We start from the raw sequence: 27,449 nt of genomic DNA, 5'->3' as shown, positions 1-27,449 counted from the left end.
AGGCTTCAGAGAGAGCGAGCAGCAGAACAGACTCACACATGCATCAATTACTCACAACTGACAATAATCAACTCAAGTTTCACTGAAGTAATCATTAAAAGTCAAGCATATAATCACAAAAAATATATTAAATAAAATACTGTGAGTGGAGTCAAACATCGCAACTACTGCATGAATTTATGCCCCCCAACTCTATCAATCTGAGGAGCCAAAGATGTTTATTTTGTCTTCTAATGTACTTTAACTTCTTGGGTTCAAATCAATGCAGTAAAGTGTATTTACCTTGTTGACATGTTTCGGCTGCTGCTGCATCTTCAGAACTGTCCCCGGTGTTGGTGTTGACGTGTCGTATATCAGCTGTTGTAACTTCCTGTAGGTGTGGTCAGTCTGATGGACCTGGCAGGTCGCTCAGACTGACCACACCTCCCGTCACCCGATGTTCTCTGGAGGAGGATGTCCAGAAGTGTGAAAGGAGGAATGTTGCGTCATCACTGTTAATGCTGTCCGTGCCTCTTTTCCTGATATCAGTGGCCTCCCTGATCCAGCTTTTAAACTTGTTTTCCAATCCAATCCTGAACAGGAAAACCTAAAATCCGCCATATCAGACCACTGTAAAAGGAATAACCGCATTTTGGATTAGGATGGGGTTCGAGTTATTGGATCGGAAAACAACAAGTTCAAACGCTGGATCAGGGAGAACACTGAAATCAGGAAACGAGGCACAGACAGCATTAACCGAGATGACGGAGCGTTCCTCCTTTCACCCGCACCTCCTCCCGTGAACACATCACCCCTGTCCTCAGAGATCTCCACTGGCTCCCCATCCCCCTGCGCATTCAGTTCAAACTCCTCACCATTGTGTACAAGTCCCTCCACAACCTGGCCCCCACCTGCCTCTCTGAGCTCCTCCACCACCACACCCCCGCCCGTGCCCTCCGATCAGCTGATGCCAACCTCCTGTCTCCCCCCGCCAGGACTAAACATAAGACCTGGGGGGACCGGGCCTTCTCTGCCGCTGCTCCCACCCTCTGGAACTCCCTGCCCAAACACATCAGAGACTCATCCACACTCCCCATGTTTTAAAAAGCCCTGAAAACCCATCTCTTTAAAAAAAAAAAAACTTCCACTAACTGTCTTTTCTCTTGTTTGTCATTGTTTGTCTTCCCATGTAAAGCGTCTTTGGGTATCTTGAAAAGCGCTATACAAGTGTTATGTATTATTATTATTATTATTATTATTATTAACATCGGGCGACGGGAGGCATGATCAGTTTGAGCAACCTGCCAGGACCATCAGGCTGACCACGCCTACAGGAAGTAACAACAGCTGATATACGACACGTCAACACCAACACCGAGGACAGTTCTGAAGATGCAGCAGCAGCCGAAACATGTCAACAAGGTAAATACAGTTTACTGTATTGTCTTTAAAAAGAACCCAAGAAGTTAAAATGAATCTGAGGAACCGTGATCAGACAGAAGTCAGATGATTTATGTGTTTGAATGTCATGTTAATTTAGATTTATAACTCAAAATATCTGATAATAATCATTTTGAGAGTGTGCAGCTCATCGCACACAGTGTCATTGGCCAAACAGGGATCTGCACTTCTGACTCTCCCTGCACCTGGAGTTTATGACAGGTGTGTTTAAGGTGGCACACCTATCACCTTGAACACACCTGTCACAAACTCCTGACAGGTGTGTTCAAGGTGATAGGAACACACCTGTCACAAAAACCAGGTGCAGGTGCGTTTAAGGTGACAGAGGCCGAGGTGGAGGTGACGGTCCTGTGACACTGCTACACATGCATCTGTAACATCGGGTAACATCAGGTGAAGGCGGGTGAAGGCGGGTGAAGGCGGGTGCCTGGCAGGGCTGGTGGAGGGTGGAGGCAAGTTCAGGCGAAAAACTACAGCTGCCTTCACTTGCCTTCATGGATCGCAAAGGGCATGAAATGCAGTGGTGTGAAACACTGATGACTCACTGACTGGACCTGATCTGTTCTGATGAAACGCGATGCCCTGCAGTTCAGGAGCGCCCCTTTCTCCTCTTTCTTCTCCTCACATCGATCTACTTTTATATCAACTCAGACACTTCAAATGAGACAGAAAAGGGCCCACACAAACACAACACAGACACATGACTGATGTACGATCTTTCACCACAGATCAAGCCTAAGCGTGTGAAGTTTATCTTAAGCACGGTGTTCTTTGCTTTGATAATGTGCTGACAGTCTGTGGTGTGTTGAAACAGGACAATGGATTCACAAAGTTGGATGTAGTTTTATTCAGTGCAGACTGTCCTGTCACAGTTCACCTGCAGCCACACGCTCCCACCGACGATCCAGGCCAGGATTTCACCGTCTTAATCACAAACAATCAGAAACACTTGGCTGTAATCAGGGGAGTTTTTTATGATCCTGTAAATTACCACTAAAGGCAGCACAGACATGGAGAAAATCAATCACATTTAACCCATTCTTAAACCTCTCTGGGGCGACCTGTGACCTCTGTACCACAAAGGAGCAACAAACTTCTCTGAGCGAGATGCAGTCTTCAGAGTCTTAGGTTTGTGTTGTCACAATACAAACATTGAAACAGTAAGAAAAAGGCTTTAACACTTTATAATAACTACACCTTATTTAGCCTTGATAAAGCATGAACAAAGACTTAATTAATAATGAACAAAATCCACGTGTCATTCGTTCATTTGTTTTTCAATATAAAACCAAAAATACTAAAATAAAATAAAAAACAACTATTTTCCTCATTATTTGTCTCCAAACCCAAAACGAAAAAATAGATAACGATTCATTTTTTCAGTTTTCGATTTAGTGTTTAAATGAAAAATGGAAAAAACGGACCACCTGTTTACGTGACTTCCGTGACTGTGATGCTCGACTTTTGCACTGCATATGGACTTAACCAGGACTGATCCAGGACCAGGACCAGAGCGGACTCCGAGCTTTGATTCCGAGCCTCCTCAGGGTTCGAGCCTCAGCTTCGAGCTCCGATCCTGCTGTGGGCTCTGAGCTTCCGGTCTGGTTGGTCCCGGTCTGGTCCCAGCCTGGTCTCGGTCTCAGTCCCGGTCTGGTCCCTGTCTGGTCCCTGTCTGGTCCCGATCTGGTCTCGGTTTGGTCTTGGTCTCAGTCCCGCTCTGGTTCCGGTCTGGTCCTGGTCTCAGTCCCGGTCTGGTCCCGGTCCCAGTCGCGGTCTCAGTTCCTGTCTGGTCCCAGTCTGGTCCCGGTCTGGTCCCGGTCTCAGTCCTGGTCTCAGTCTCGGTCTGGTCCCGGTCTCAGTCCTGGTCTGGTTCCGCTCTGGTCCCGGACCTGAATCAGTCCTGGTTCAGTCCGTATGCGGTGCGGAAGTCCAACATCGCAGTTACAGAAGTCACGTAAACGGGAAGCGGTTGTTATACATTTTTTTCCATTTTTCATTTAAACACAAAATCGAAAACTGAAAAAACGAATCATTATCCGTTTTTTAAATTTGGTTTTGGAGACAAATAATGAAGAAAATTGTTTTTTTTGTTTTTATTTTTTTTATTTTTGGTTTTATTTTAAAAAATGAATGAACGAATGATACACGGATTGAAAAAATACTTAATAAGGCATAATTAGTCTTCACTTTAAAAGCTCTCGAAAAGACTTAACTAACAGATAATAGCTGCTTGAATTAGCATTGCATTTCAGTATTAGTAAATCATCTCTCATGGCTTACTAATCATTAATTAATGTTCAAATTTGTATGTAAATATGCATGTACTAATACACACACATGGTTAGTTCATGAGTAACTAAGTATGAAATAATTATGAGTAACTATTTACAGCGCAGGTAAATTAAGTGCAAGTTAAGTGGTAAAGGTAGTAAAGTGGTGGTTAAAGTAGTAATTATGTAGTTATTAAGCCTGAATGACTCTTAATTAAGTATTTGTTCATTATTAATTAAGTCTTAGTTTGTTCATACTTTATTAAGGCTTAATAAGGTGTAGTTATTATAAAGTGCTACCAAAAAGGCTTAATTCTGAACACAGTAAATGAACATTTTGTCATTTTGATTTGAGGTTTCAATTAAAAGCAACACTTTGGTCACTTGCACTTCCAGACAAAAGTTAGGACACGCTGTTTTATTTAGGTTTTTTCTTTATTTTTCTAACATTGAAAGCATCAAAATTATGAATAACCTCAAAATAACTAAAAACTTAACTAGCCCCCAGACTTTTATTCCTACTTGTGTAATATTTTTTTATTAAAGTTCACTTCACTGTAACACAAAAACGCTTCACAATAAAGTAACACAAGGCAAAAAAAAAAAAAAAACAAGGACAGGACAGACAAAAGCAGTAATGAGGAGCAGCATGTGTGGAGGCGATGAGGAAAAGTGTGTTTTATTTTTTATTGAGCAGTTTTATGAAGGTGTTTACTGAGTCTGAGTTTGATTTGCAGGGGGTGAGAATTCCAGAGGGTGGGGGAGCAACTATGATTCCAAGATCTTGGGCAGTGGGAGAGAGAAATATGAACAAATTTGAACATTTGTGTTTCTTGCACTGCTCCTTCAGATATGATTTAGTTTGTCTAATTTTTATGCCTTATGCCTTTGAAAAAAAGAGCGATTTTGTGCATTGTTTATTTAATGTTTTGTCCTTCCAAATAGTGACTCTTTAAGTAATTTTTTTTTTTTTTTTTTAACACGAGCAACAGAATTTCTTGGACTACTACTTTGTATTTCTACTTGAGTAATATTATTTTGAAGTAACATTACTCTTACTTGAGTACAATTTACTCCACCACCTCTGATCTATGCGTGAGGAATGTTTCCTCGTGTTTGTATAAAGTCAGCAGCTTTGACTTATGTTTCAAATGTCACTTAGGGCTTTCTATAAAAACATGTGTTTGATTTATGATCTGAAAATTAAGCTGCTCTTTGCTGCAGTGTCAAGACAGGAGAAAGTACTACCAAAAACAAAAAAAACATAAGGTGAATAATGGCTCTGGTTAAACGGAAGCTTTTAACATGGACATTTGAGATCCTTATGTTCATCAAATATAACATAAATGTCTGGTACAAAGTTCAGCTCAGAACAAGATAAAAGATCTGGCTTTTATTCATGTCTAAACTGATATTAAACATGCACTTGTTGTGGCATTAATGCTGGTTTTGTTAAAGGGTTCATGTTACGCTGTTTTCTAGGGGTGTAACGGTACATGTATTCGTGCTGAACCGTTCCGTTCGGTGCAGGGTTGTGCATGAGTTAATTTGCAAATTTGTTGTGTGTTTACATTCCACCACTACATGTGCAGCTACGTGGAAGGCACGACTCTTTTAATATTTACAAGTGAACTCGTAAGCGATTGGGGTGGCAGTGTTTCTTAAAGCGCTTTAGAGTTCGGGGCAGCTGCCTTGACAACAATTCCCGCCCGCTTTGACTACATCCCTCCGAACCACATGAATCCTCGCAAAACTACAGTCATCGCACCCCGGGCCTCACTTTCACCTTTTGCCAGCACGGAATCTCCAAACCGTGATTTTTGTGTACCGTTACACCCCTGCTGTTTTCTGATCTATGTTATAATGTTGTTTCCTCATCACAAACAGATCTGGAGTTGTGTTTCTTTTTTTTCATTTACACGTTTAACACACAAATCCTGAGTCCTGAGTTTTTCTCTAAAACAGAAAACACTGTTGTACAGGGCAGTTGTCCCGGGCTCAGGGTTTTAGGAGCCCAGAATTGGACCCTGTTAATATAAATTTATATTAGATTATTATGGGGCTCGCATGAGTCTTCTTGCCCCGGGAAATAAGTTCTCCACTGTGTTTTTAAACTCCATACACCTTCACTAGAATCATTAAAGTGATTTCCAGCTGTTAACTTGAAAACTACCACTACATGACGTTACAAGTCGGAAATACATGGTAGTTAGAGCTCTCGCTGGATCACTGCTGAAGTGAAATAATAATGATGAGGTGCTCTTCGGAGATCCCAAGTGGGCAAATAACTTACTGGATGAAAAAAGGAGATCCGAGGCACTCTGATATACTTTGCTATATATACTATGTTTCGACTTACGTTTTCATCAGGGAACATAAAATTCACAGGTGTGTGTTGGAGGTGTTTAAATGTGCGAGTTACACGATGACATCGTCACGTGATACAACCGTGTAAATATACATTTTTAGACATACACGTTTTAAATGTAAATGTGTAATTGTGTCCTGCTGGATTTTCGACGTATGAGCGAGCACCAATCTACGGAAGCCGAGAGGGGTCACAACAATACGCAAACGCCGCAACAAATACAAATGCAACAACACAACAAAAAGCCACAACGGAAATGACCGCCAGACTCTAAATTAATGCAAACGCCGCAACAAATACAAACGCCACAACACAAACGCAAATGCCACAACAGATTAAAAAGCCACAACACATCAAAAAGCCACAACGGAAGTGACCGCGGGGCTCTATTTTCCAACGGACCGATCAAGCGGCAAGTGAAGAAGAAGAAGAAGAACTACAACGTGAAACAAATGATGATAAAACAATAAATTACTTTTACTCATGTTTCCAACTTCTCGGTTCCTTTACTTTTCACGTTGTAGTTCTTCTTCTTCACTTGCCTGCTTGATCGGTCCGTCGGAAAACAGAGTCCCGCGGTCACTTCCGATGTGGCTTTTTGATGTGTTGTGGCTTTTTAACGCGTTGCGGCATTTGCGTTTGTGTTGTGGCGTTTGTATTTGTTGCGGCGTTTGCATTCAAATAGAGTCCCGCTGTCACTTCCGTTGTGGCTTTTTTTGGTGTGTTGTGGCTTTTTGTTGTGGTGTCGCATTTGTATTTGTTGCGGCGTTTGAGTTTGTTGTGACATCTCTCGGCTTCCGTACCAATCCGTCTACAGGTCAGAGGTTACGGGTGGCCTATTCCCAGATTGGTGCACGCTTTAATTATTGTGATGCACCACTTTGTCCCCTTTTTAAATATGTATGTCTAAAAATGTATCCAACGCACATGAAGATGTAAGTCGAAACGCAGTGTATCGGAGTGCCTTGGATCTCCTTTTTTCATCCAGAGCATTTTGAGCTTTGGAGATTTAGACAGACTAATAATAAAGTGTTACTCAGACGTGTGTGAATGAAACAAAACACAACTCCGGGTCTGTTTTTGATACTGTGTAATTACTGTCTGAACCACATCCTGGTCCCTGCTCACTGTTCCTGTGTTTGGATCTTCCCAGAGAAGGATGTCGGATGGAGAATGTCCAAAAGAACATCCGGGGTCGGAAATACGCCTTTAACATTCTGCAGCTCATGGCCTTCCCCAAAATCTACAGACCTCCAGAGGGCACCTACGGCAAAGTGGACTCCTAAAACTTCTGCTGATGTATATACTGTAGGTGCTTTTCAGATTGTAAAACGCCATGCTCTCAGATGGAAGGCAAGGGCCAGTTTATCTTTTGATTTCATTGTACTTCGCCATGAAATATTCAAAAGGTAAATTCGCAAATGTTGAAGCTGATCATTTCTCGCTGTATTACAACACAAATCTGCATTTTAACTGTATTTATTTTAGCTGACCCACATCTGCGTTAAAATACAGGACTACAGAACGCTTTTATGTCATTCCAGTCATCATGCTGGTGGTTTTCTACATGTATGTCTATGGCGGAATATTCAGGAGTTTCCATGTTGACACACATTACACAAAAGCACTGCCGAAAAAGTTTTAAAATAGTCTGAAAACTCACTGCGACACATTTTCAGGAGCTCGTGATCAATATGAGCGTTCGTGGTCCTGTTTCGGTGAGAGACTCACTGAAAAACTGTTTATCAGCCCAACTGTTGTAGTCAGCAAAGTTCTTTTTGGTCAGATTATGTTAAAATAAAGCTCAGATCAATCTAACGAAGCCGACAGAGCAGTGCCTACAGTTAGCATCACACCCCCAGGGAAAGTTGGTAAAGTATCAGTATTCAGTCACTTTGAATAATGGCCTTTATTTGTCCATTTCTTCACAATTTCTACATTCGGGTGGTCCAAAACCTTTTTTTTTCTCCAGATCAGAGGTTCCCCAAACTTTTTTTTGTGGGGACCCATATTTTAAAAGCCCCAAACCTTCACGACCCAAGTCAATAGACATTATTTATAATTATTGAACATTAATGAGGATATTTTATTGTTGACTGAGTGACTTGTGTCTCTACAATTAGTATTTTTCAAGTTTTAAACATTGAAAAACAGTAATTGAAGCAGCAATAAAAGGATCCATAAGTCGCCTATTTGGACATTACGTGTAGCCCGCTTTTTCTTTTTCAATTGAACCAGCAATATAGGAACAAAATAGTCAATAAAATAATTACAAAAAGATTAGAAATTATGCAAAACATGCCTTAACATGTCAACATTTCTAATGAGATAGGTGGACCTGTCTGTGCTTTTGTAGCGTTTTCCAGTCCGGGTGCAGGAGGAGCGCGCAGCAGCAGATCAGGCGCAGCGTTCGGTCTGTTTCTGAGCTTTGTCTTCTTTTTTGTGAGCACAGAAAATCCCAGTTCACACATACAATACATATAGTAGTGAAAGGAATAAGCGTAGAAACACTGGCCCTACTGAGGACAGGATATTCTGACAAAATGCTGATCCAGAACGACGATAAGGTCACAGATCCATATCGCCTTTGCAAAGTGCGATCATTTGTCAGAACTGAATATCGCAGACCGACAGGCAGATCATGACAAGGCGACTCAGTCTTTGGGAAACAATGCTCTAGAAGAACCCTACATTTGGTTCCATATCTGGCCAAAATGTTTGGGTCAAAATTTTATGCAAAGTAAAATTGAAAATTGCCCTATACTATAACAGAACCAAATAAATAAGGCATTTTCGAATCATTTGTCATTTTATTCTGCAAACACAAACTGAAACTTGCATAAAAATGACTTCCATAAAAGGCCATAAATGTTGCTTAGAAATTCATAAAGTCCATAAAAAGTTAGTCAATTTCCAGGAAACATCAACCTCTAAAACAGGGGTCTCCAACCTTTTTCCTCTGGTGAGTTTCCTTTACAAACAAAAATGTCAGAGAGCTTCTAATGTTAGTGGTCGTAAGAAACTGAGACAGTAGAAGAGCCATGGCGAGCCTTTAATGGGGTACAGTTAGATGCCTATAATATAATCATTCATAAACATTATCCGTTTATTAGAGCACAAATTTGTTTAATTTAGTATAATTTAGTTATTAAGCACAATACATATATATCAGAAATCCCTTGACGAGCTACAGATTGAAGACCCCTGCTCTAAAACTAGGGTGGGCAAACTTTTTGACTCGTGGGCCACAAAGGGTTCTAAAATCTCCAAACCAGGAGCAGATGGTTGGAGGTTTTTGGTAATCCACCTCATAAGAGAAAAAAATAAATAAATGTTTCATAATTGAAAATCATTACAAAGCATTACAACAAAATATCGCTCTTTCAAGTTCCACGGTATTTACTATTTATTGACTTTTAAAACGCTTTAAATTATTATTATTATTCAATTTCGGCGGGGCATAATAAAAAGATTAAAGGGTCCCCGGGCCGTAGTTTGCCCACCTCTGCTCTAAAACATCTCCTTTTTCTTCCAAATGTCTTCCTAAATCATCTAAAAACTAATGCAGGGTTCTAATCGAGGTTATCTGAAACTTTATTTTTCACCACGCTTTGATGGACCACACTAATGTTCATGTTTGTACAAAAGAATCGAAACTGGACCTGTCCCCCATCTGTGCTTTACAAACACACAACACACATTTGGAAGTCTACATGGATCGGACCGGGAGACAGGGAGCAGATCGGAATAAACATTGCTGCATAACATGAGGAGAGACGGAGGAGGAAAAAAGAGAGAACAATCCCAGACCATGCTCCAATATCAGTGCATAGTATGGGGGAGCGCACAAAAAAACAACACCTCGCACATCAGTGCAGTCAAAACACAGGACGAACATTTCACAGGACTAGCAACAGTTTAGAAAAGGGGTGTGGTGTTAACCCGAAGTAGGCAGCAGCCATTCGGATCCGCAAAAATCCAATCGTGATCTCATCCTTGTGACAGTTTTGGTCGTGTGGTGATTCATTATGTCTCCATTTAAAGGCGCTCTACCTGATTTTTTTACTGAAAAACAAATCTAGTTCCTTCAAAATGGTTTGCGGTGGGCCAAAGTTGTTCCTCACTTACCTTATCATTCCGAGTGTCCTAATTATTCAGCTTGATGAGTTTATAAGCGCTTTCCACAACTCTCACAGACCAATGCGGAGTTTTGCCGTGACGGTAAAGCCAGCGACAACTAGCATGCTGATCTGCACTTTCTGATTGTTGGGCAATGACATGCTTTTGAATTGGATGCAGACGGGACGCTGCGAGCTTGGTAAAAAATCTGGTACAGGCCCTTTAACGCAGCTTAAATAGAGACACGTTTTACGACCTATTTCTCCTACTGGTGAGTTTCCGGAAGGCTGTGAGTGAGTGACAGGTGGGCTCAGCCAATCACAGTGACGTGTGATCTCTCAGGAGAAGCAGGTGACTTTATTTAGCTCCTTAAAGAGGGGTATTATGCAAAATGGATTAAAAAGTTTGATCTCATCCATGCATGTTTCGGATTTCTCCTTAAGTTTAGCTGTAAGATTCTGTGCAGCGCTTCGCCCACAAGCCTACATCACCCACGCTCCCTCACGACCCCATCAAACGCAAACCTACACAAAAACTATGTCAGTTGTTTGTGCCGTTTTGTGCTGCAAAAAGTTTTGTTTGTGTTGCTTTACTTTCTGATATACTAACGATTGTTTTATAGGTCAAATTGGGGTCAGCCAGCCCCCAGGAAACTTAAAAATGCTCTAAAATGCCCAAAATGGTGTCAGTTGTTTGTGCTGCAAAAAGTTTCGTTTGTGCTTTTATCGTTCTTATGATATTAGCGATTTTATTTTCGGCCAAGGACGTCATTCAGCCACTCAAAATGTTAAATAGGCTCAAAACAGGCTGAAAATTATACGAAACGTTTAAATTTAATTTGTTCTGTTTTGTGCTGTGACTATTTTCATTTGTGCGAGTATATTTCTAAAATTATGAATTATTATTTTGCGGAAATTATATGACGTCATTTCCACTCAGCTGATGGCAGCAAACTCCGCAAAACTAGTGAAGATAAACAATTTGAGGCTGTGTAAAAGTCTGTATCAGTCTTTAGTACCTTGCTTTTGATTCATATTTTATATAATAATACAGACTTTTCCACTGCCTGAGATCGTTTATTTTCACGAGTTTTGCAGAGTTTTGCTTAAGCCGCTGCCGTCAAATGAGCGGAAATGACGTCAAATACTTTCTCAAATGAAAGTTGTCACAGCACAAAACAGCACAAACGAAATACAAATGTTTCGTTACATTTTCTGCCTGTTTTGAGCCTATTTAACATTTTGAGGGACTGGATGACGTCAGAATAAAACTGTTAATACCTTAAGAACCATAAAAGCACAAACAAAACGTTTTGCAGCATACAACAGCACAAACAAGGCTCAAATGATTAACACCATTCTGGGCCATTTTAGAGCATTTTTAAGCTTCCTGGGGGCTGACTGACCCCAATTTGACCTATAAAACAATCGTTAATATCTCAGAAACTAAAGCAGCACAAACAAAACTTTTTGCAGCACAAACAGTTGACATTTATTGTGTAGGTTTGCGTTTGATGTGGGGCCAACTTCATGGAGGTGACAATTCTCCATAAATATACAAAAACATGATACAAAACTGTACACGACAGCTTGCCAAACGTGACGAGATGTGCAGTAGCTTCATGAGCGACCTGCACTGCCGATAGTGTTGCGGTAACGCTCTGAACGGGGAGTAAGCAAAGGGTAGGGAGGCTCAGAGCGTCGAAAACATAAGTGATGTCATTGGCTTTGGTGAACACAGCATTTTCAAAACAATACAAGAAAACACGGTAAAATTATATGTAGTTAATACGATTAACTGAGATTCAGGAGCAGGACCACCCCTCAGCCGTCCTCTCCACTCACCAGGGGGGGATCCCGTTCCGGCTGGGCCAATTGTAGATTGAGACGGAGCCCCCACCCATAGTCTCAACCCAGCCATCTCTGCCTCGCTTCGTACATTATCAGTAAACATCTTCGCACTATGTCATTGTTGGCGTGGTCCTAGCGAGTGAACTCTCTTTAAGGTCATGGAAAATTACAAAGATGCTCAAGAATTCAGCCCACAGCCTGAAGTGATCTGGCTACTCTTAATCTGAATTTGGATTGTTGGATTAAGTGTGGGCGAAAGAGAAGCTTCATCAACTTGAAAAGAACAGACAGAATGCATTTTGATAAGACGTGTGTTTTAAAATGGTGTGAAATGTTGAAATTTAAACAATAAATTATATATTTTTGTATATGATCTGATTAAAAACTGCATAAAATGTGCATCATGTAACTTTTCCGATGAGGGGGTATGCTACTTGCATTTCTCCATTGCTCTGGCATTAATTACAGGTCCTGAGCTTTATGTCATGTTAGAATGTGGTTACCTCCTCAAAAACAAACCCGGAGTTGTGTTAGACGTGTTAGAAGCCAAATTTTACAGCTCCTTTTAAAGTTTACCAGCACTAAAATTATCCAAATGATTCCAGTGAAAGTGTATAAACTGGAAAAGACAATGGAGCACTTACTGTATTTTCACATCACAAGGTGGAGAAGAGAGTGATTTCTGTTTGAGAAGAATCTTAGACAAATTGATCCACAAGGGAAATTACTTAATTACAGTAGCTCACACCATACCAAGAGGTTTGACTCCCCCAACTTTAAGACTTTTTAAGACCTTTTTAAGACCACTTAAATGAAAGTTACAACCAACTTTGCACCCATTATGCGGGCGAAAAACACCAGATCTGCGTTCAGACTGCAGCCTGAAGTGACCCAAATCCGATTTTTGGCCCCTATGTGACCTGTATCTGATCTTTTAATGACAGTCTGAATGACACAGATCCGATTTTTTCAAATGCGACCCAGGCCACTTGGATATGTGCTCCTGAAACCGATACATATCTGATCTTTTGACATGCGACTTCAGTCTGAACGGTCAAAGCGCATTCGTCCGACCTACACGTTATCAACAAGCCACAAACGTCACTATTCTGCGCTGAAGTAGACGAAAATTGTTAATGAACTCCGTGTCACTGAAGTGAAGCACATCACCACTCACCACTCTTGGCTCCGTCTCCACATCCACACGTTCCTTTCAACGGACGTTTCTGCCACTGCCGCACAAAACACCACGACCAAAAACCTCGTCCTTCTCCTTCTCAGTCTCCTCCTTAAAACAATTAAGTTGTTTATGTTCTGGCTACGGTACAAGAGGAACTTTCAAATCGCCAGCTGCTCAATGCTTTCATAAACACAGAGCACGCTCGCTGCGGTTGACGTCATCGTGTCCTCCAGTGTGCATGCAGGACATTTTTGGGCTGTTTAATGTTCACACTGGAGATCACAATCACGTAACATTTAATTGGTAATGTGAACGACCTCGCAAAAACATCGGATTTCACAAAAAAATCTGAATTGAACATTAAGCCCTGCAGTCTGAACGTAGCCTAATTCTAATAATGACCAAACAACTACTATATCTAGAATCTAAAAGCCACTTTGAATTAAACCGACACTTAACCATGATCCATCCAACGATTTCCTCCACTTTACTCATTGCCACCGGCGCCAGAAACCAAAGTATGTGTTTGTGCATGCTTTATATTAGACGTCCATTCAAGTTATGTGATTTCACGTTGTTGTTGTTTTGTTTTTCTCCCTCCATTTCACATTGCACTACAGCCCGGGTGAGTATACAAAAAATAGGCTAATGAAATTTACAGAGCAGCCGCGGGGTCTTAAAAGTCTTAAAAAGATCTTAAATTTCGAGTTCCTAAATTAAGGCCTTAAAAAGTCTTAAATTATGTTGTCCAAGTCTTATTTCTTTCACAAAGGTCTTAAATTTCATTAGACTATTTTTTGTTTACGCAACCGGGCTGCAGTGCAATGTTAAATGGAGGGAGAAAAAACAAAAAAAAAACAAAGCGAAACCACGTAATATGAATGAACGTCTAATCTGATTAAATACGAGCACACTTTGGTTTCTGGCGCCGGCGGTAATGAGTAAACAATCAGTAGAGTGGAGGAAAATGGATCATGGGGAAGTCTCGGTTTCATCTTAAGTGACTCTTAGATTCTAGATATAGTAGTTGTTTGGTCATTATTAGAAATGGATCTGGTGTTTTTCGCCCGCATAATGGGTGCAAAGTTGGTCATAACTTTCATTTAAAAGGTCTTAAAGTCTTAAATTTGGGGTAGTCAAACTGGGGATACCCTGATTTATGACATTTGTGAAAAAAATAAGACTTGGAGGACATAATTTAAGGCTTTAATTTAGGAACATAAAATTTAAGACCTTTTTAAGACTTAAAACTCCGCGGCTACCCTGCAATACACTGTCAAATAATTATATAAATGTACATGCACAAGTCAAAATAAAATAGAAAAGTAAGTAATAAAGATCTGCCTAAATATGCAAGATATATGTGTTAAATGTGTGTGAATGAAACAAAACAACTCCAGGTTTGTCTGTGACGAGGAAACACAGATCAGAAAAGGTTAATAATATGGGCTCTTTAATAAATGAGATTTCCAAAAGTAAAATTTTTTTGTGTTGGTCTCAAACGCATTATTTTCTTAAAGCTGCACTGTGTAACCTTCATGGGGACGTTCCGCCGCCTGCTTGTCTCTGTGATGACGTTATTGCTTTGTCTGGATTATTCCACAGTACGGCTTTAAACGTATCCATGTTGCATTCATTCAATTAAAGTTATTTTAATGGTCAAAAATACCTTGAAAAACACACATTCTTACTGTGAGCATGGTCATCTCTCCTTACAGGGTTCTCACGGTCATGGAAATCCTGGAAAAGGCATGGAAATTGAAAATGTCGCTGAATTTTGGAAATTCTATGGAAGTTTAGGAAATGTTATGGAATTTTAGTACCGTATTTTCCACACTATTGGGAGCGCTTTTAAGCCTCTAACTCCATCAAAAAATGACCGCGCCCCAATCCAGAGCGCCCTATACACGAATCCACTCAGGTGTCCCAGCGCGATTTCGGTAAACTACAGCCGCACCAGCAGAACACGCACACACCGCAGCGACCGCACACGAAAAACACCCACGCAGCCACACACACTCATCACTCCACGCCGACGAGGAACGGAACGGAGGAAAGAACCGAAAAAGCGAGTGCAATGTGCCACTTCTAGACACAACTGAACAACTGAGTCACTGTGAACAAGCAGACAATCCAGCGATCCCAGACAGCACCCTCCCTACACGCCACAACTGAACAAAGCCCAGAGTCACCGTGAACGCATCCAACTGTTGTGTTTCGTTTAAAGTCCAGTGCAGTTTGTTTGTGAAAAAAGCTAGAAAATAGACCATTCTATGACAGTGTGTTTTATAATCCAGAGCGCCTAATAGTGCAGAAAATCTCTTCCACGCAACTACAGCGCTGTTGTAGTTGGTGTGTTATGATTATAGTATGTGCCTTTTGTTTAAAAGAGACGACAGTAAATGCACTGACAGTATTTTGAATGTAACACCAAACCATAAGGTGAGTGAAACATTTCATATTTAGACCTAAAAGTCTGATCAATTCTACACATGTAGGTGCCGTAAAGTCATGGAAAATTCACTTTAGGTCATGAAAAAGTCATGGAAAAGTTTTGAAATTGTGTTAGTGAAAAAGAGTGGGAAGCCTGTCCTTAGATCTGGTCTGTAATTTAGTTTGCCGGGTCCGTAGACTGTATCATATATATGGACATATCTAATGTACTAGCTGCCTCGTTCCAAATAGGAAGTAAGTCTTTATTTATTTATATAGCGCTTTTCACAGACATATGTCACAAAGATGCTTTACAGAGCATTTTATAGATTCATAGATTATTCTTTTTTTTTTCTCCACACCCGGTGGTGGTAAGCTACTATTATAGCCACAGCTGCCCTGGGGCATACTGACATGAAGGCTGCAGCTGCCATGCCCAGGCCAGCTCTGATCGACGACCTTACCGACCACCACCATCACTCACTCGCTCACACTACCACTTTTTCTTATACTGAGGGCATATGATACTTTTGGTCAGAATTCCAAATGGAGAACTCTGCTCCAAATTCGCTCCTGTAACTGCGAGCCTCGATGAGCTTCATTTGACTGGAGCTGAACGGTATGGGTGACGTCACACTCACTCAGTCCTCTCTAATACCATATTGCAGCACATTTCAATATACCTTAAATTTATTCAGTTACAGGTGGTTTTATAACTCAAAAATGCCTCTCTGTAGATCTGTCCTGTAACTTGGCCAGGTTTGGTCTTCATGAAGATCGAAAGTTTTAATGCCATACTGTGAAACATTCCAGACAAAGCGATAACATCTCCACGGAGACAAGCAATGAGCAGACCCTCCCCCAGAAAAGTTGCTCAGTGGCCCTTTAAGTTTCTGTCTGAGACTACTGTAAGATCCCTGTAGCAGTTTTTGTTCCAAGTTTTTACCTCAAGGTACCAACATGAAGTATTGTCCATGAACAGAACTCCATTTCTGTGCTGGTTATGACCGAAAATGTATATTTATTTTTCTATTGTAAAGTGAGTTTCTAATTGTATAACATTGACATACTGATGCATGACTTCCTTCTTTTTTACTGTTGAACCGAATAAACATTTTGAGTCTGCGTTGGTGTATTCTCTTCCTTAAAAGCTCTGAGATGATATCCTGTTTACTTAATCCAGCCACACCTCTTTGACATTAAAACCAATGAGTGCGTTCACAAGCACATCGGTATCCCGGTTATGATCAGGTTTTTTGAGTATCCCGGTTTCCCGTTATAAGAAACCGGGATACTGTAGCTGGTATATTCCAATAGTAACCAGGATACTGTGGCGTGTATATGCAGTACAGTGGTCCCTCATTCATCGTGGAGTTTACGTTCTAAAAGTAAAAGAAACCGAAAACGTGCACCAAAGTTCTTGTAAAGGTGCAAATGCAAGGAGCAGCCAGACAAAAGTGAAAAAATGCATAGCACACTCAGATGGCCGATGTCCAAAAGCTTATTTATTTTTCAAAAAAAGCCTTCATCAGATATTGTTCTTGCTTTGGACAACAGCACACAAAATTGTTGCCAGCCCATTTGCTCAAAAACCCCTCCAACAAACGGAAGGTCCCAAACTGAGGTCACTCAGTGAGTTCAGCCCACTCTACAACAAGAAACAACAGCTTAGATATTTACATAAAAAAACATTTTATAAAACACAGAAATAGTTTAAGTCTATCACAAAAAACATCTTAGATCAAACTCCACAAAGAGAACACTTCTGGATTCACCAACTTAAGACTCTAGCTCCCCACGGACTGAATGTGGAGTTTGATCTAAGTCTACGTTCAGACTGCAGGGTTTAATGTTCAATTCCAATTTTTTTGTGAAATCCGATGTTTTTGCGAGGTCGTTCACATTTCCAATGAAATGCGGATTGTATGTCATCTCCAGTGTGAACATTAAACAGCCCAAAAGTGTCCCGCATGTGCACTGGAGACACGATGACGTCAACCGCAGCGAGCGTGCTCTGTGTTTACAGAAGTTGTCCAAACATGGACGCGAGCATTGAGCACCTGGAGATTTTAATGTTCCTCTCGTACCGGAGCCAGAACATGAACAACTTACTTGTTTTAAGGAGGACATTGAGAAGGAGAAGGACGAGGTTTTTGGCCGTGGTGTTTTGTGGGGCAGCTGCAGCGACGTCCGTTGAAAGGAACATGTGGATGTGGATACGAAGCCAAGAGTGGTGAGTGGTAATGTGATCTTCAGTGACACGGAGTTCATTAACAATTTTTGCCTACTTCAGCGCAGAATAGTGACGTTTGTGGCTTGTTGATAACGTGTAGGTGGGATGAATGCGCCTCAGCCGTTCAGACTGAAGTCTCATGTCAAAAGATCGGATATGTATCAGTTTTAGGAGCACATATCCAAATGGTCTGGGTCACATTTGAAAAAATCGTATCATTAAAATCGTCATTAAAAGATCAGATACAGGTCACATAGGGGCCAAAAAAATTGGATTTGGGTCACTTCAGGCTGCAGTCTGAATGTAGCCTAAGATGTTTTTTGTGATAGACTTAAACTATTTCTGTATTTTAAATTTTTTAATGTAAATATCTAAACTGTTGGTTCGTTGGAGGGGTTTTTGAGCACATGGGCTTGCAACAATTTGTGTGCTATGGTCCAAAGCAAGAAAAATATCTAATGAAAGCTTGTTTTGCCGAAACGTTATTTTGAAAATAAATAAGCTTTGGGACATCGGCCATCTGAGTGTGCTATGCATTTTTTCACTTTTGTACGTTCTAAAAATAACCCGCAATAAGAGAAATCCGCAAAGTAGTCCGCTTTGTATTTTACAATTATTATATCTGTTTTAAGGCCGTAAAACCCCTCACCACACACTTTATACACTTTTCTCAGACATGACAGTTACATCAATTTTTGCATCCTTCTTAAAACTTATCGCTGTTGTCGTCCTTTTGTTTTCCTCCTTCTTCATGTAACAAACCGAAGATTAATTTATTCCGTAATGGAGCCTACAGCACAGAGTCCTGCACGGGTCCATTTTTGGAGACCCGCACCGAAATTATATCAAACTTTTGCACTGCCTACACCACGAACTGAACCAAGACTAAACCAGAACTCACCCAGGACTAACCTAGGACTGATTCCCGGACTGAAACAGGAGGACTGAACTAGGACTAAACCAGGACTAAATCAGGACTCACTGCCGGGGTGGGCTTGGAGGTGCACCCGTGTAGACCGTCGGGTGACCGCGGGCGAAAGGACCGACTCAAGAGCTCCACGCTCCACGGAGGTAAGTGCAGCTGTTGCCCCATTGCGCTTCATGGGCTCAGTATTCTCTCTCTTAAGTCTAAGATTAGGCCTCGTTTAGACCTGGTTTAGTCCTAGTTTAGTCCTGGTGTAGTCCTGGTGTAGTCCTGGTGTAGTCCTGGTGTAGTCCTAGTTTAGTCCTGGTGTAGTCCTAGTTTTAGTCCTGGTGTAGTCCTGGTTTAGTCCTAGTTTAGTCCTGGTGTAGTCCTGGTTTAGTCCTAGTTTAGTCCTGGTGTAGTCCTGGTGTAGTCCTGGTTTAGTCCTAGTTTAGTCCTGGTGTAGTCCTGGTGTAGTCCTGGTTTAGTCCTGGTGTAGTCCTGGTTTAGTCCTAGTTTAGTCCTGGTTAGTTTAGTCCTGGTGTAGTCCTGGTTTAGTTCTAGTTTAGTCCTGGTGTAGTCCTGGTTTAGTTCTAGTTTAGTCCTGGTGTAGTCCTGGTTTAGTTCTAGTTTAGTCCTGGTGTAGTCCTGGTTTAGTCCTGGTGTAGTCCTGGTTTAGTCCTGGTTTAGGCCTAGTTTAGTCCTCATGTAGTCCTGGTTTAGTCTTAGTTTAGTCCTGGTTTAGAACTGGTTTAGTTCTAGTTTAGTCCTCGTGTAGTCCTGGTTTAATCTTAGTTTAGTCCTAGATTCGACCTGGTTTAGACTTGATTTAGACCTGGTTTACTCTTAGTTTAGTCCTGGTTTAATCTTAGTTTAGTCCTGGTTTAGACCTGATGTAGTCCTCTAGTTGCAGTCACCGGGATCCTGCGTATACATGCCACAGTATTCAGAATGTCGCAGCTACAGTATCCGGTTAGAACACAATGCATCTTGGGGAATTCAACCTGCCCGTGTTCGTCTGACGTCTGACATGGGCATCGACAACTTTCATAAAGGTCGGATTTTGTAGGGATTCTTTTCTATTTTCACAGCAGGATTAAACTAAGATTAAACCAGGATTAAACTAAGATTAAACCAGGATTAAACTAAGATTAAACCAGGATTAAACTAAGATTAAACCAGGATTAAACAAAGATTAAACTAAAATTAAACCAGGATTAAACTAAGACTAAACCAGGATTAAACTAAGATTAAACCAGGATTAAACTAAAATTAAACCAGGATTAAACTAAGATTAAACCAGGATTAAACTAAGATTAAACCAGGATTAAACTAAGATTAAACCAGGACTACATCAGGTCTAAACCAGGACTAAACTAAGATTAAAACAGGACTACATCAGGTCTAAACCAGGATTAAACTAAGATTAAACCAGGATTAAACTAAGATTAAACCAGTATTAAACTAAGATTAAACCAGGATTAAACTAAGACTAAACCAGGATTAAACTAAGATTAAACCAGGATTAAACTAAGATTAAACCAGGATTAAACTAAGATTAAACCAGGATTAAACTAAGATTAAACCAGGATTAAACTAAGATTAAACCAGGATTAAACTAAAATTAAACCAGGATTAAACTAAAATTAAACCAGGATTAAACTAAGATTAAACCAGGATTAAACTAAGATTAAACCAGTATTAAACTAAGATTAAACCAGGATTAAACTAAGATTAAACCAGGCCTAAACTAAGATTAAACCAGGACTACATCAGGTCTAAACCAGGATTAAACTAAGACTAAACCAGGACTTCATCAGGTCTAAACCAGGATTAAACTAAGATTAAACCAGGATTAAACTAAGATTAAACCAGGATTAAACTAAGATTAAACCAGGGATAAACTAAGATTAAACCAGGATTAAACTAAGATTAAACCAGGATTAAACAAAGATTAAACCAGGATTAAACAAAGATTAAACCAGGATTAAACTAAAATTAAACCAGGATTAAACTAAGATTAAACCAGGATTAAACTAAGATTAAACCAGGATTAAACTAAGATTAAACCAGTATTAAACTAAGATTAAATCAGGATTAAACTAAGATTAAACCAGGCCTAAACTAAGATTAAACCAGGACTACATCAGGTCTAAACCAGGACTAAACTAAGATTAAAACAGGACTACATCAGGTCTAAACCAGGATTAAACTAAGACTAAACAGGACTAAATTCCAGGTCTAAACCAGGATTAAACTAAGATTAAACCAGGATTAAACTAAGATTAAACCAGGATTAAACTAAGATTAAACCAGGATTAAACTAAGATTAAACAGTTAAACTAAGATTAAACCAGGATTAAACTAAGATTAAACCAGGCCTAAACTAAGATTAAACCAGGAAATCAGTTAAACCAGGACTAAACACAGGGATTAAACCAGGATTAAACTAAGATTAAACCATAAACTAAGATTAAACCAGGACTTAAACCAGGATTTAAACTACTAAATAAACCAGGACTTCATCATTAAACCAGGATTAAACTAAACCAGGATTAAACTAAGATTAAACAGGATTAAACAGAAACCAGATTAAACTAAGATTAAACCAGGATTAAACTAAGATTAAACCAGATTAAACTAAGATTAAACCAGGCCTAAACTAAGATTAAACCAGGACTACATCAGGTCTAAACCAGGATTAAACTAAGACTAAACCAGGACTTCATCAGGTCTAAAACCAGGATTAAACTAAAAATTAAACCAGGATTAAACTAAGATTAAACCAGGATTAAACTAAGATTAAACCAGGATTAAACTAAGATTAAACCAGGATTAAACTAAGATTAAACCAGATTAAACAAAGATTAACTAAAGATTAAACCAGGATTAAACTAAGACTAAACCAGGATTAAACTAAGATTAAACCAGGATTAAACTAAATTAAACTAAGATTAAACCAGGATTAAACTAAGATTAAACCAGTATTAAACTAAGATTAAATCAGGATTAAACTAAGATTAAACCAGGCCTAAACTAAGATTAAACCAGGACTACATCAGGTCTAAACCAGGACTAAACTAAGATTAAAACAGGACTACATCAGGTCTAAACCAGGATTAAACTAAGACTAAACCAGGACTTCATCAGGTCTAAACCAGGATTAAACTAAGATTAAACCAGGATTAAACTAAGATTAAACCAGGATTAAACTAAGATTAAACCAGGATTAAACTAAGATTAAACCAGGATTAAACTAAGATTAAACCAGTATTAAACTAAGATTAAACCAGGATTAAACTAAGATTAAACCAGGCCTAAACTAAGATTAAACCAGGACTACATCAGGTCTAAACCAGGATTAAACTAAGACTAAACCAGGACTTCATCAGGTCTAAACCAGGATTAAACTAAGATTAAACCAGGATTAAACTAAGATTAAACCAGGATTAAACTAAGTTTAAACCAGGCCTAAACTAAGATTAAACCAGGACTACATCAGGTCTAAACCAGGACTAAACTAAGATTAAAACAGGACTACATCAGGTCTAAACCAGGATTAAACTAAGACTAAACCAGGACTTCATCAGGTCTAAACCAGGATTAAACTAATATTAAACCAGGATTAAACTAAGATTAAACCAGGATTAAACTAAGATTAAACCAGGATTAAACTAAGATTAAACCAGTATTAAACTAAGATTAAACCAGGATTAAACTAAGATTAAACCAGTATTAAACTAAGATTAAACCAGGCCTAAACTAAGATTAAACCAGGACTACATCAGGTCTAAACCAGGATTAAACTAAGACTAAACCAGGACTTCATCAGGTCTAAACCAGGATTAAACTAAAATTAAACCAGGATTAAACTAAGATTAAACCAGGATTAAACTAAGATTAAACCAGGCCTAAACTAAGATTAAACCAGGACTACATCAGGTCTAAACCAGGACTAAACTAAGATTAAAACAGGACTACATCAGGTCTAAACCAGGATTAAACTAAGACTAAACCAGGACTTCATCAGGTCTAAACCAGGATTAAACTAAGATTAAACCAGGATTAAACTAAGATTAAACCAGGATTAAACTAAGATTAAACCAGGATTAAACTAAGATTAAACCAGTATTAAACTAAGATTAAACCAGGATTAAACTAAGATTAAACCAGGCCTAAACTAAGATTAAACCAGGACTACATCAGGTCTAAACCAGGACTAAACTAATATTAAACCAGGACTACATCAGGTCTAAACCAGGACTAAACTAAGACTAAACCAGGATTAAAGTTAAATTAAACCAGGCCTAAACTAAGATTAAACCAGGACTACATCAGGTCTAAACCAGGACTAAAACCAAGACTAAACTAAGATTAAACCTTTGTAAAATATAGCCTAGCTCTGCTCTAGCAGCTTATTGACGTTTCATGGGTGGGAGAAGTTCGCCAGTTTCGAGGAAGTAATGCGGAGGACAAAATTATATTTGGGCCCATCATAAAACTATAATAAAATCTTTTGTTGTTCTTCTTGTAGATCCTTTTCAGCAGTTACCATGGTGTTCTCTCTCTTAAGTCGAAGATTAGTCCTCGTTTTAGACCTGGTTTAGTCCTGGTTTAGTCCTGGTTTAGTCCTGGTGTAGTCCTGGTTTAGTCCTGGTTTAATCCTGGTGTAGTCCTGGTTTAGTTGTGGTTTAGTCCTGGTTTAGTTGTGGTTTAGTCCTGGTGTAGTCCTGGTCTAGTCCTGGTGTAGTCCTGGTTTAGTTGTGGTTTAGTCCTGGTTTAGTTTTGGTTTAGTTGTGGTTTAGTCCTGGTGTAGTCCTGGTTTAGTCCTGCTTTAGTCCTGGTTTAGTCCTGGTGTAGTCCTGGTTTAATCTTAGTTAAGTCCTGGTTTAGACCTGATGTAGTCCTGGTTTAATCTTAGTTAAGTCCTAGTTTAGACCTGATGTAGTCCTGGTTTAATCTTAGTTTACATAAGCAACCCATATGGAAAAAAACTGGAAAAAAAAAAAAAAGAATTTACCACTGTCTTTGTAGTAAATCTTTATATAAGGTTAATATGTGTCATGTGTGGTTTACTCCTTTTGCATTTTTCTCATACAACTATGTTATGAAAAACTAATAAAGATAAAGTGAAGATTTTGCATGACATTTATAGGTAATGTGCATGATCAACTACATTTTCTTTGTATGTTCCATGTAATGTTTATATTCTTTAATTATATGTTGCAGAAAAAACAATCAGAGTCTGAAGGGGGATTTGAACCTAGGTCTACCATGTGGAAGCCCAGCAATTTATCAATTGAGCTAACCAGCTGCTGATTCCAGAAAGAACAATAGCAGATATTGAGGACAGTTACAAGTACCTTGATATTTGTACCTGATACGACGTCTTGTCAGTTGAGGCATGTGAAAAAAACATAAGTGTATAGCTGCTTTTTGGAATATTACAAGTCAGTATAGACTTTTGTAATAATTAGGATTTTGCAGAGTAAAAATATTTTTACAGCCTGATGTATGTTCACTGTGAGATCAGTGGAAGATGTTTTTTAAGGTTTTAATGCAATATTTGCATTACTGTGTTTACCGCCATGCTGCCCAACACACACACACACACACACACACACACACGCAAACACACGCAAAGGCAAGGCAAGTTTATTTGTATAGCACAATTCATACACAAAGTAATTCAAAGTGCTTTACAGAATAAGAAATACATTAAAATCATAATAAAAACTAATAAAAACATAAATAATCACGAAGATAAAAATTTAAAAAGAGAGACAAATTGGAGAGAAGATTGCGGAATGAAAACCTTTCAGTTATATGCACAGTTAAACAGAAATGTTTTGAGCCTGGATTTAAACAGCGTCACAGAAGAGTCTGTCTCACATGTTCAGGAAGACTGTTCCAGGTTTTAGCTGCATGAACCTGAAACGCTGACTCCCCTTGTTTAGTCCTGACTCTGGGCACCAGCAGGAGGCCGGTCCCTGAGGTCCTCAGAGAGTGCGAGATGGTTCATATGACACTAACATGTCACAGATGTACTTTGGTGCTCGGCCATGGAGAGACTTGTACACAAGCAGAGCTGCTTTAAAGTCTATTCTCTGAGGCACAGGAAGCCAGTGCAGAGACCTGAGCACAGGACTTATGTGCTCGTACTTCCTAGTTCGAGTAAGGACCCAAGCTGCAACATTCTGGATGTTCTGCAGCATCTCACAGCTCGTTTTGAGAGACCAGTGAGCAGAACATTACAGTAGTCTAATCTACTGGACACAAACGCATGGATAAGTTTCTCCAAGTCTGCTTTAGACAGAAAACCTTTGATTTTTGCTATGTTTTTTAGATGGTAAAAGGCTGCAGATGTTATTGATTTGATGTGGCTGTTAAAGTTCAAGTCTGAGTCCATTATTACCCTGAGATTTCTTGCCTGATTTGAAGGTTTTAGAGCGAGAGACTGGAGGTGACTGCTGACACTGTCCCTTTGTTTTTGTGGACCAAACACTATGACTTCAGTCTTGTCAGAGTTTAGCTGGAGAAAGTTGTTTTGCATCCACACACTGATCTGTTGGATGCAGTGACCAAGTGAGTCCACTGGTCCATAGTCTCTGCTGCCAGAGAGACGTAGATCTGAGTGTCATCTGCATAATTGTGGTAGGACACGTTATTGCTGCTTATTAACTGGCCTAATGGCAGCATGTAGAGATTGAACAACAGGGGGCCCAGGATTGACCCCTGAGGCACCCCACAGGTCAGGGCCATGTGATCTGAGACACAGTTTCCAATTTCAACAAAATACTTCCTGTCTTCTAGATAGGACTTGAACCAGTTCAGTACAGTACCAGAGATGCCCACCCAGTCCTCTAGTCTCTGTAAGAGGATCCCATGATCGACAGTGTCAAAAGCAGCACTCAGATCTAACAGGATCAAGACTGAGACTTTGCCTGCATCAGTGTTCAGGCGGATGTCATTTGTCACCTTGATAAGAGCAGTCTCAGTGCTGTGGTGGATCTACAACCTGACTGGAAAACATCAAAGGAGTTGTTCATTTGGAGAAAATTCATAAGCACAGCTTTTTCAAGGACTTTGCCAAAAAACGGCAGATTTGAGATGGGTCGGAAATTGTTCAGTACTGTGGCATCAAGACTGCTCTTCTTTAGGAGAGGCTTAATGACCGCAGTTTTCAACGCGTTTGGGAATGTTCCAGATTGAAGTGACATGTTAACTATGTGAGTGAGTGGTGAAAGTAAACTGTTGAGGACAGACTTTAGAAATCTAGTGGGTAACATGTCCAGGCAGCAAGTAGATGAACTCAGACTGGTAACGATCTCTAAAACAGTTTTGTCAGTTACACGTGCAAAGTGATTCAGCTCTAAGTGTCTCTGTGGCTGCATGCTTGTTATTTGTGTTGTGGAATTGATGGCATTTTTGATGCCCTGAACTTTGTCATTAAAGAAAACTGCAAACTCATTACATTTAGATGTGAAAATTAGTTCTAGTGGCAGTTGAGCTGGAGGGTTTGTTAATCTGTTCACTGTTGCAAACAGGACACGAGAGTTGTTACTGCAATTACCAATAATGTCCGAAAAATACTTCTCTCTTGTTTTACTCAAAGTGTAGTTGTACATATGCATTGTTCCTCTGTAAATCTCATAATGAACCTGGAGGTTTGACTTGCGCCATTTCCGCTCAGCCTTCCGGCACTCCCTTTCCTGTGCTCTGACTGAGTTATCATTCCTCCACGGAGCTTTTTGCCTCTTTAACCATTTTAACCTTTATCGGGGCGATGGCATCCAGAACATTCAAAACACTCAAAGTCACAGAGTTCAACACATCATCAACATTAGAACATGAGGCAATTTCAAAATGTATCATTTCCATGAACAGTGCACCTGTGTTGTCATTTATGTGTCTTCTTCGAACAACTGTAGGAGCAGCCGGTGGTTTGGGAATAACAGACAGGTCAAAAAGAAGACACAGAAATGATCAGACGGAGCAACATCAACCACATTGACATTTGAAATATTTACACCCTTTGTAATGAGCAGGTCCAGAGTGTGCCCTCTGTGTGAGTGGGCTCATTGACATGCTGAGTCAGTCCAAAAGTTTCAAGGACAACACTAAGCTCTTTGGCATTTTTGTCACACACATTATCCACATGTACATTAAAATCACCTGTAATGACTAAACCATCAAAGTCTGTGCAAACAACTGAAAGCATCTCAGTAAAATCATCAATAAAACTTTGACAGTGCTGAGGAGGTTTGTATATGACGATGTAGAGTATGGACGGTGATTGTTTTAGCTCCATTTTGAAGGAAACATACTCAAATGATGAAGACACACCCCAAATGACAACCTGTGTGTAACCAAATGATCTCTAAAAAATGCACACACTCCTCCACCCTTTTTATTTGCTTGTGTTTCAGACTCAAATTTGAAGTTGGGAGGGGTTGATTCCACTAGCACTGCATGACCTGTGTTTTTGTCAAGCCATGTTTCAGTTAAAAACATAAAGTCAAGATTAAAAGAAGAAATAAAATCATGAATTAGAAATGCTTTGTTACATAAAGATCTGACATTGAGCACAGCAAGTTTCTGATTAGTTTCAGTAGGACTGGATGTTATCTTCTCACAGGGAATGTGAACTAA

General features: G+C 39.7%; 1 protein-coding gene across 1 annotated transcript in view; it reads left to right on the top strand.

Moving 5' to 3' along the window:
• Positions 1–10,815, top strand: part of inpp4b (inositol polyphosphate-4-phosphatase type II B) — a 718,149-nt gene extending 707,334 nt beyond the window's left edge. Inside the window, exon 20 of the mRNA XM_055158612.1 lies at positions 7,232–10,815. Within this exon, the coding sequence (XP_055014587.1) occupies positions 7,232–7,364 (133 nt within the window). The 3' untranslated portion in view covers positions 7,365–10,815. The remainder of the gene's footprint in view (positions 1–7,231) is intronic.
• The last annotated feature ends 16,634 nt before the right edge of the window (positions 10,816–27,449 follow it).

Source organism: Boleophthalmus pectinirostris, unplaced genomic scaffold (assembly GCF_026225935.1).
Source record: "Boleophthalmus pectinirostris isolate CB_2022bp ecotype Guang Dong unplaced genomic scaffold, ASM2622593v1 HiC_scaffold_22, whole genome shotgun sequence".
In the NCBI taxonomy this organism is placed as follows: domain Eukaryota; kingdom Metazoa; phylum Chordata; class Actinopteri; order Gobiiformes; family Gobiidae; genus Boleophthalmus; species Boleophthalmus pectinirostris.
The sequence above is the reverse complement of the archived record's forward strand: the minus strand, read 5'-3'. Positions and strand labels throughout refer to the sequence as shown.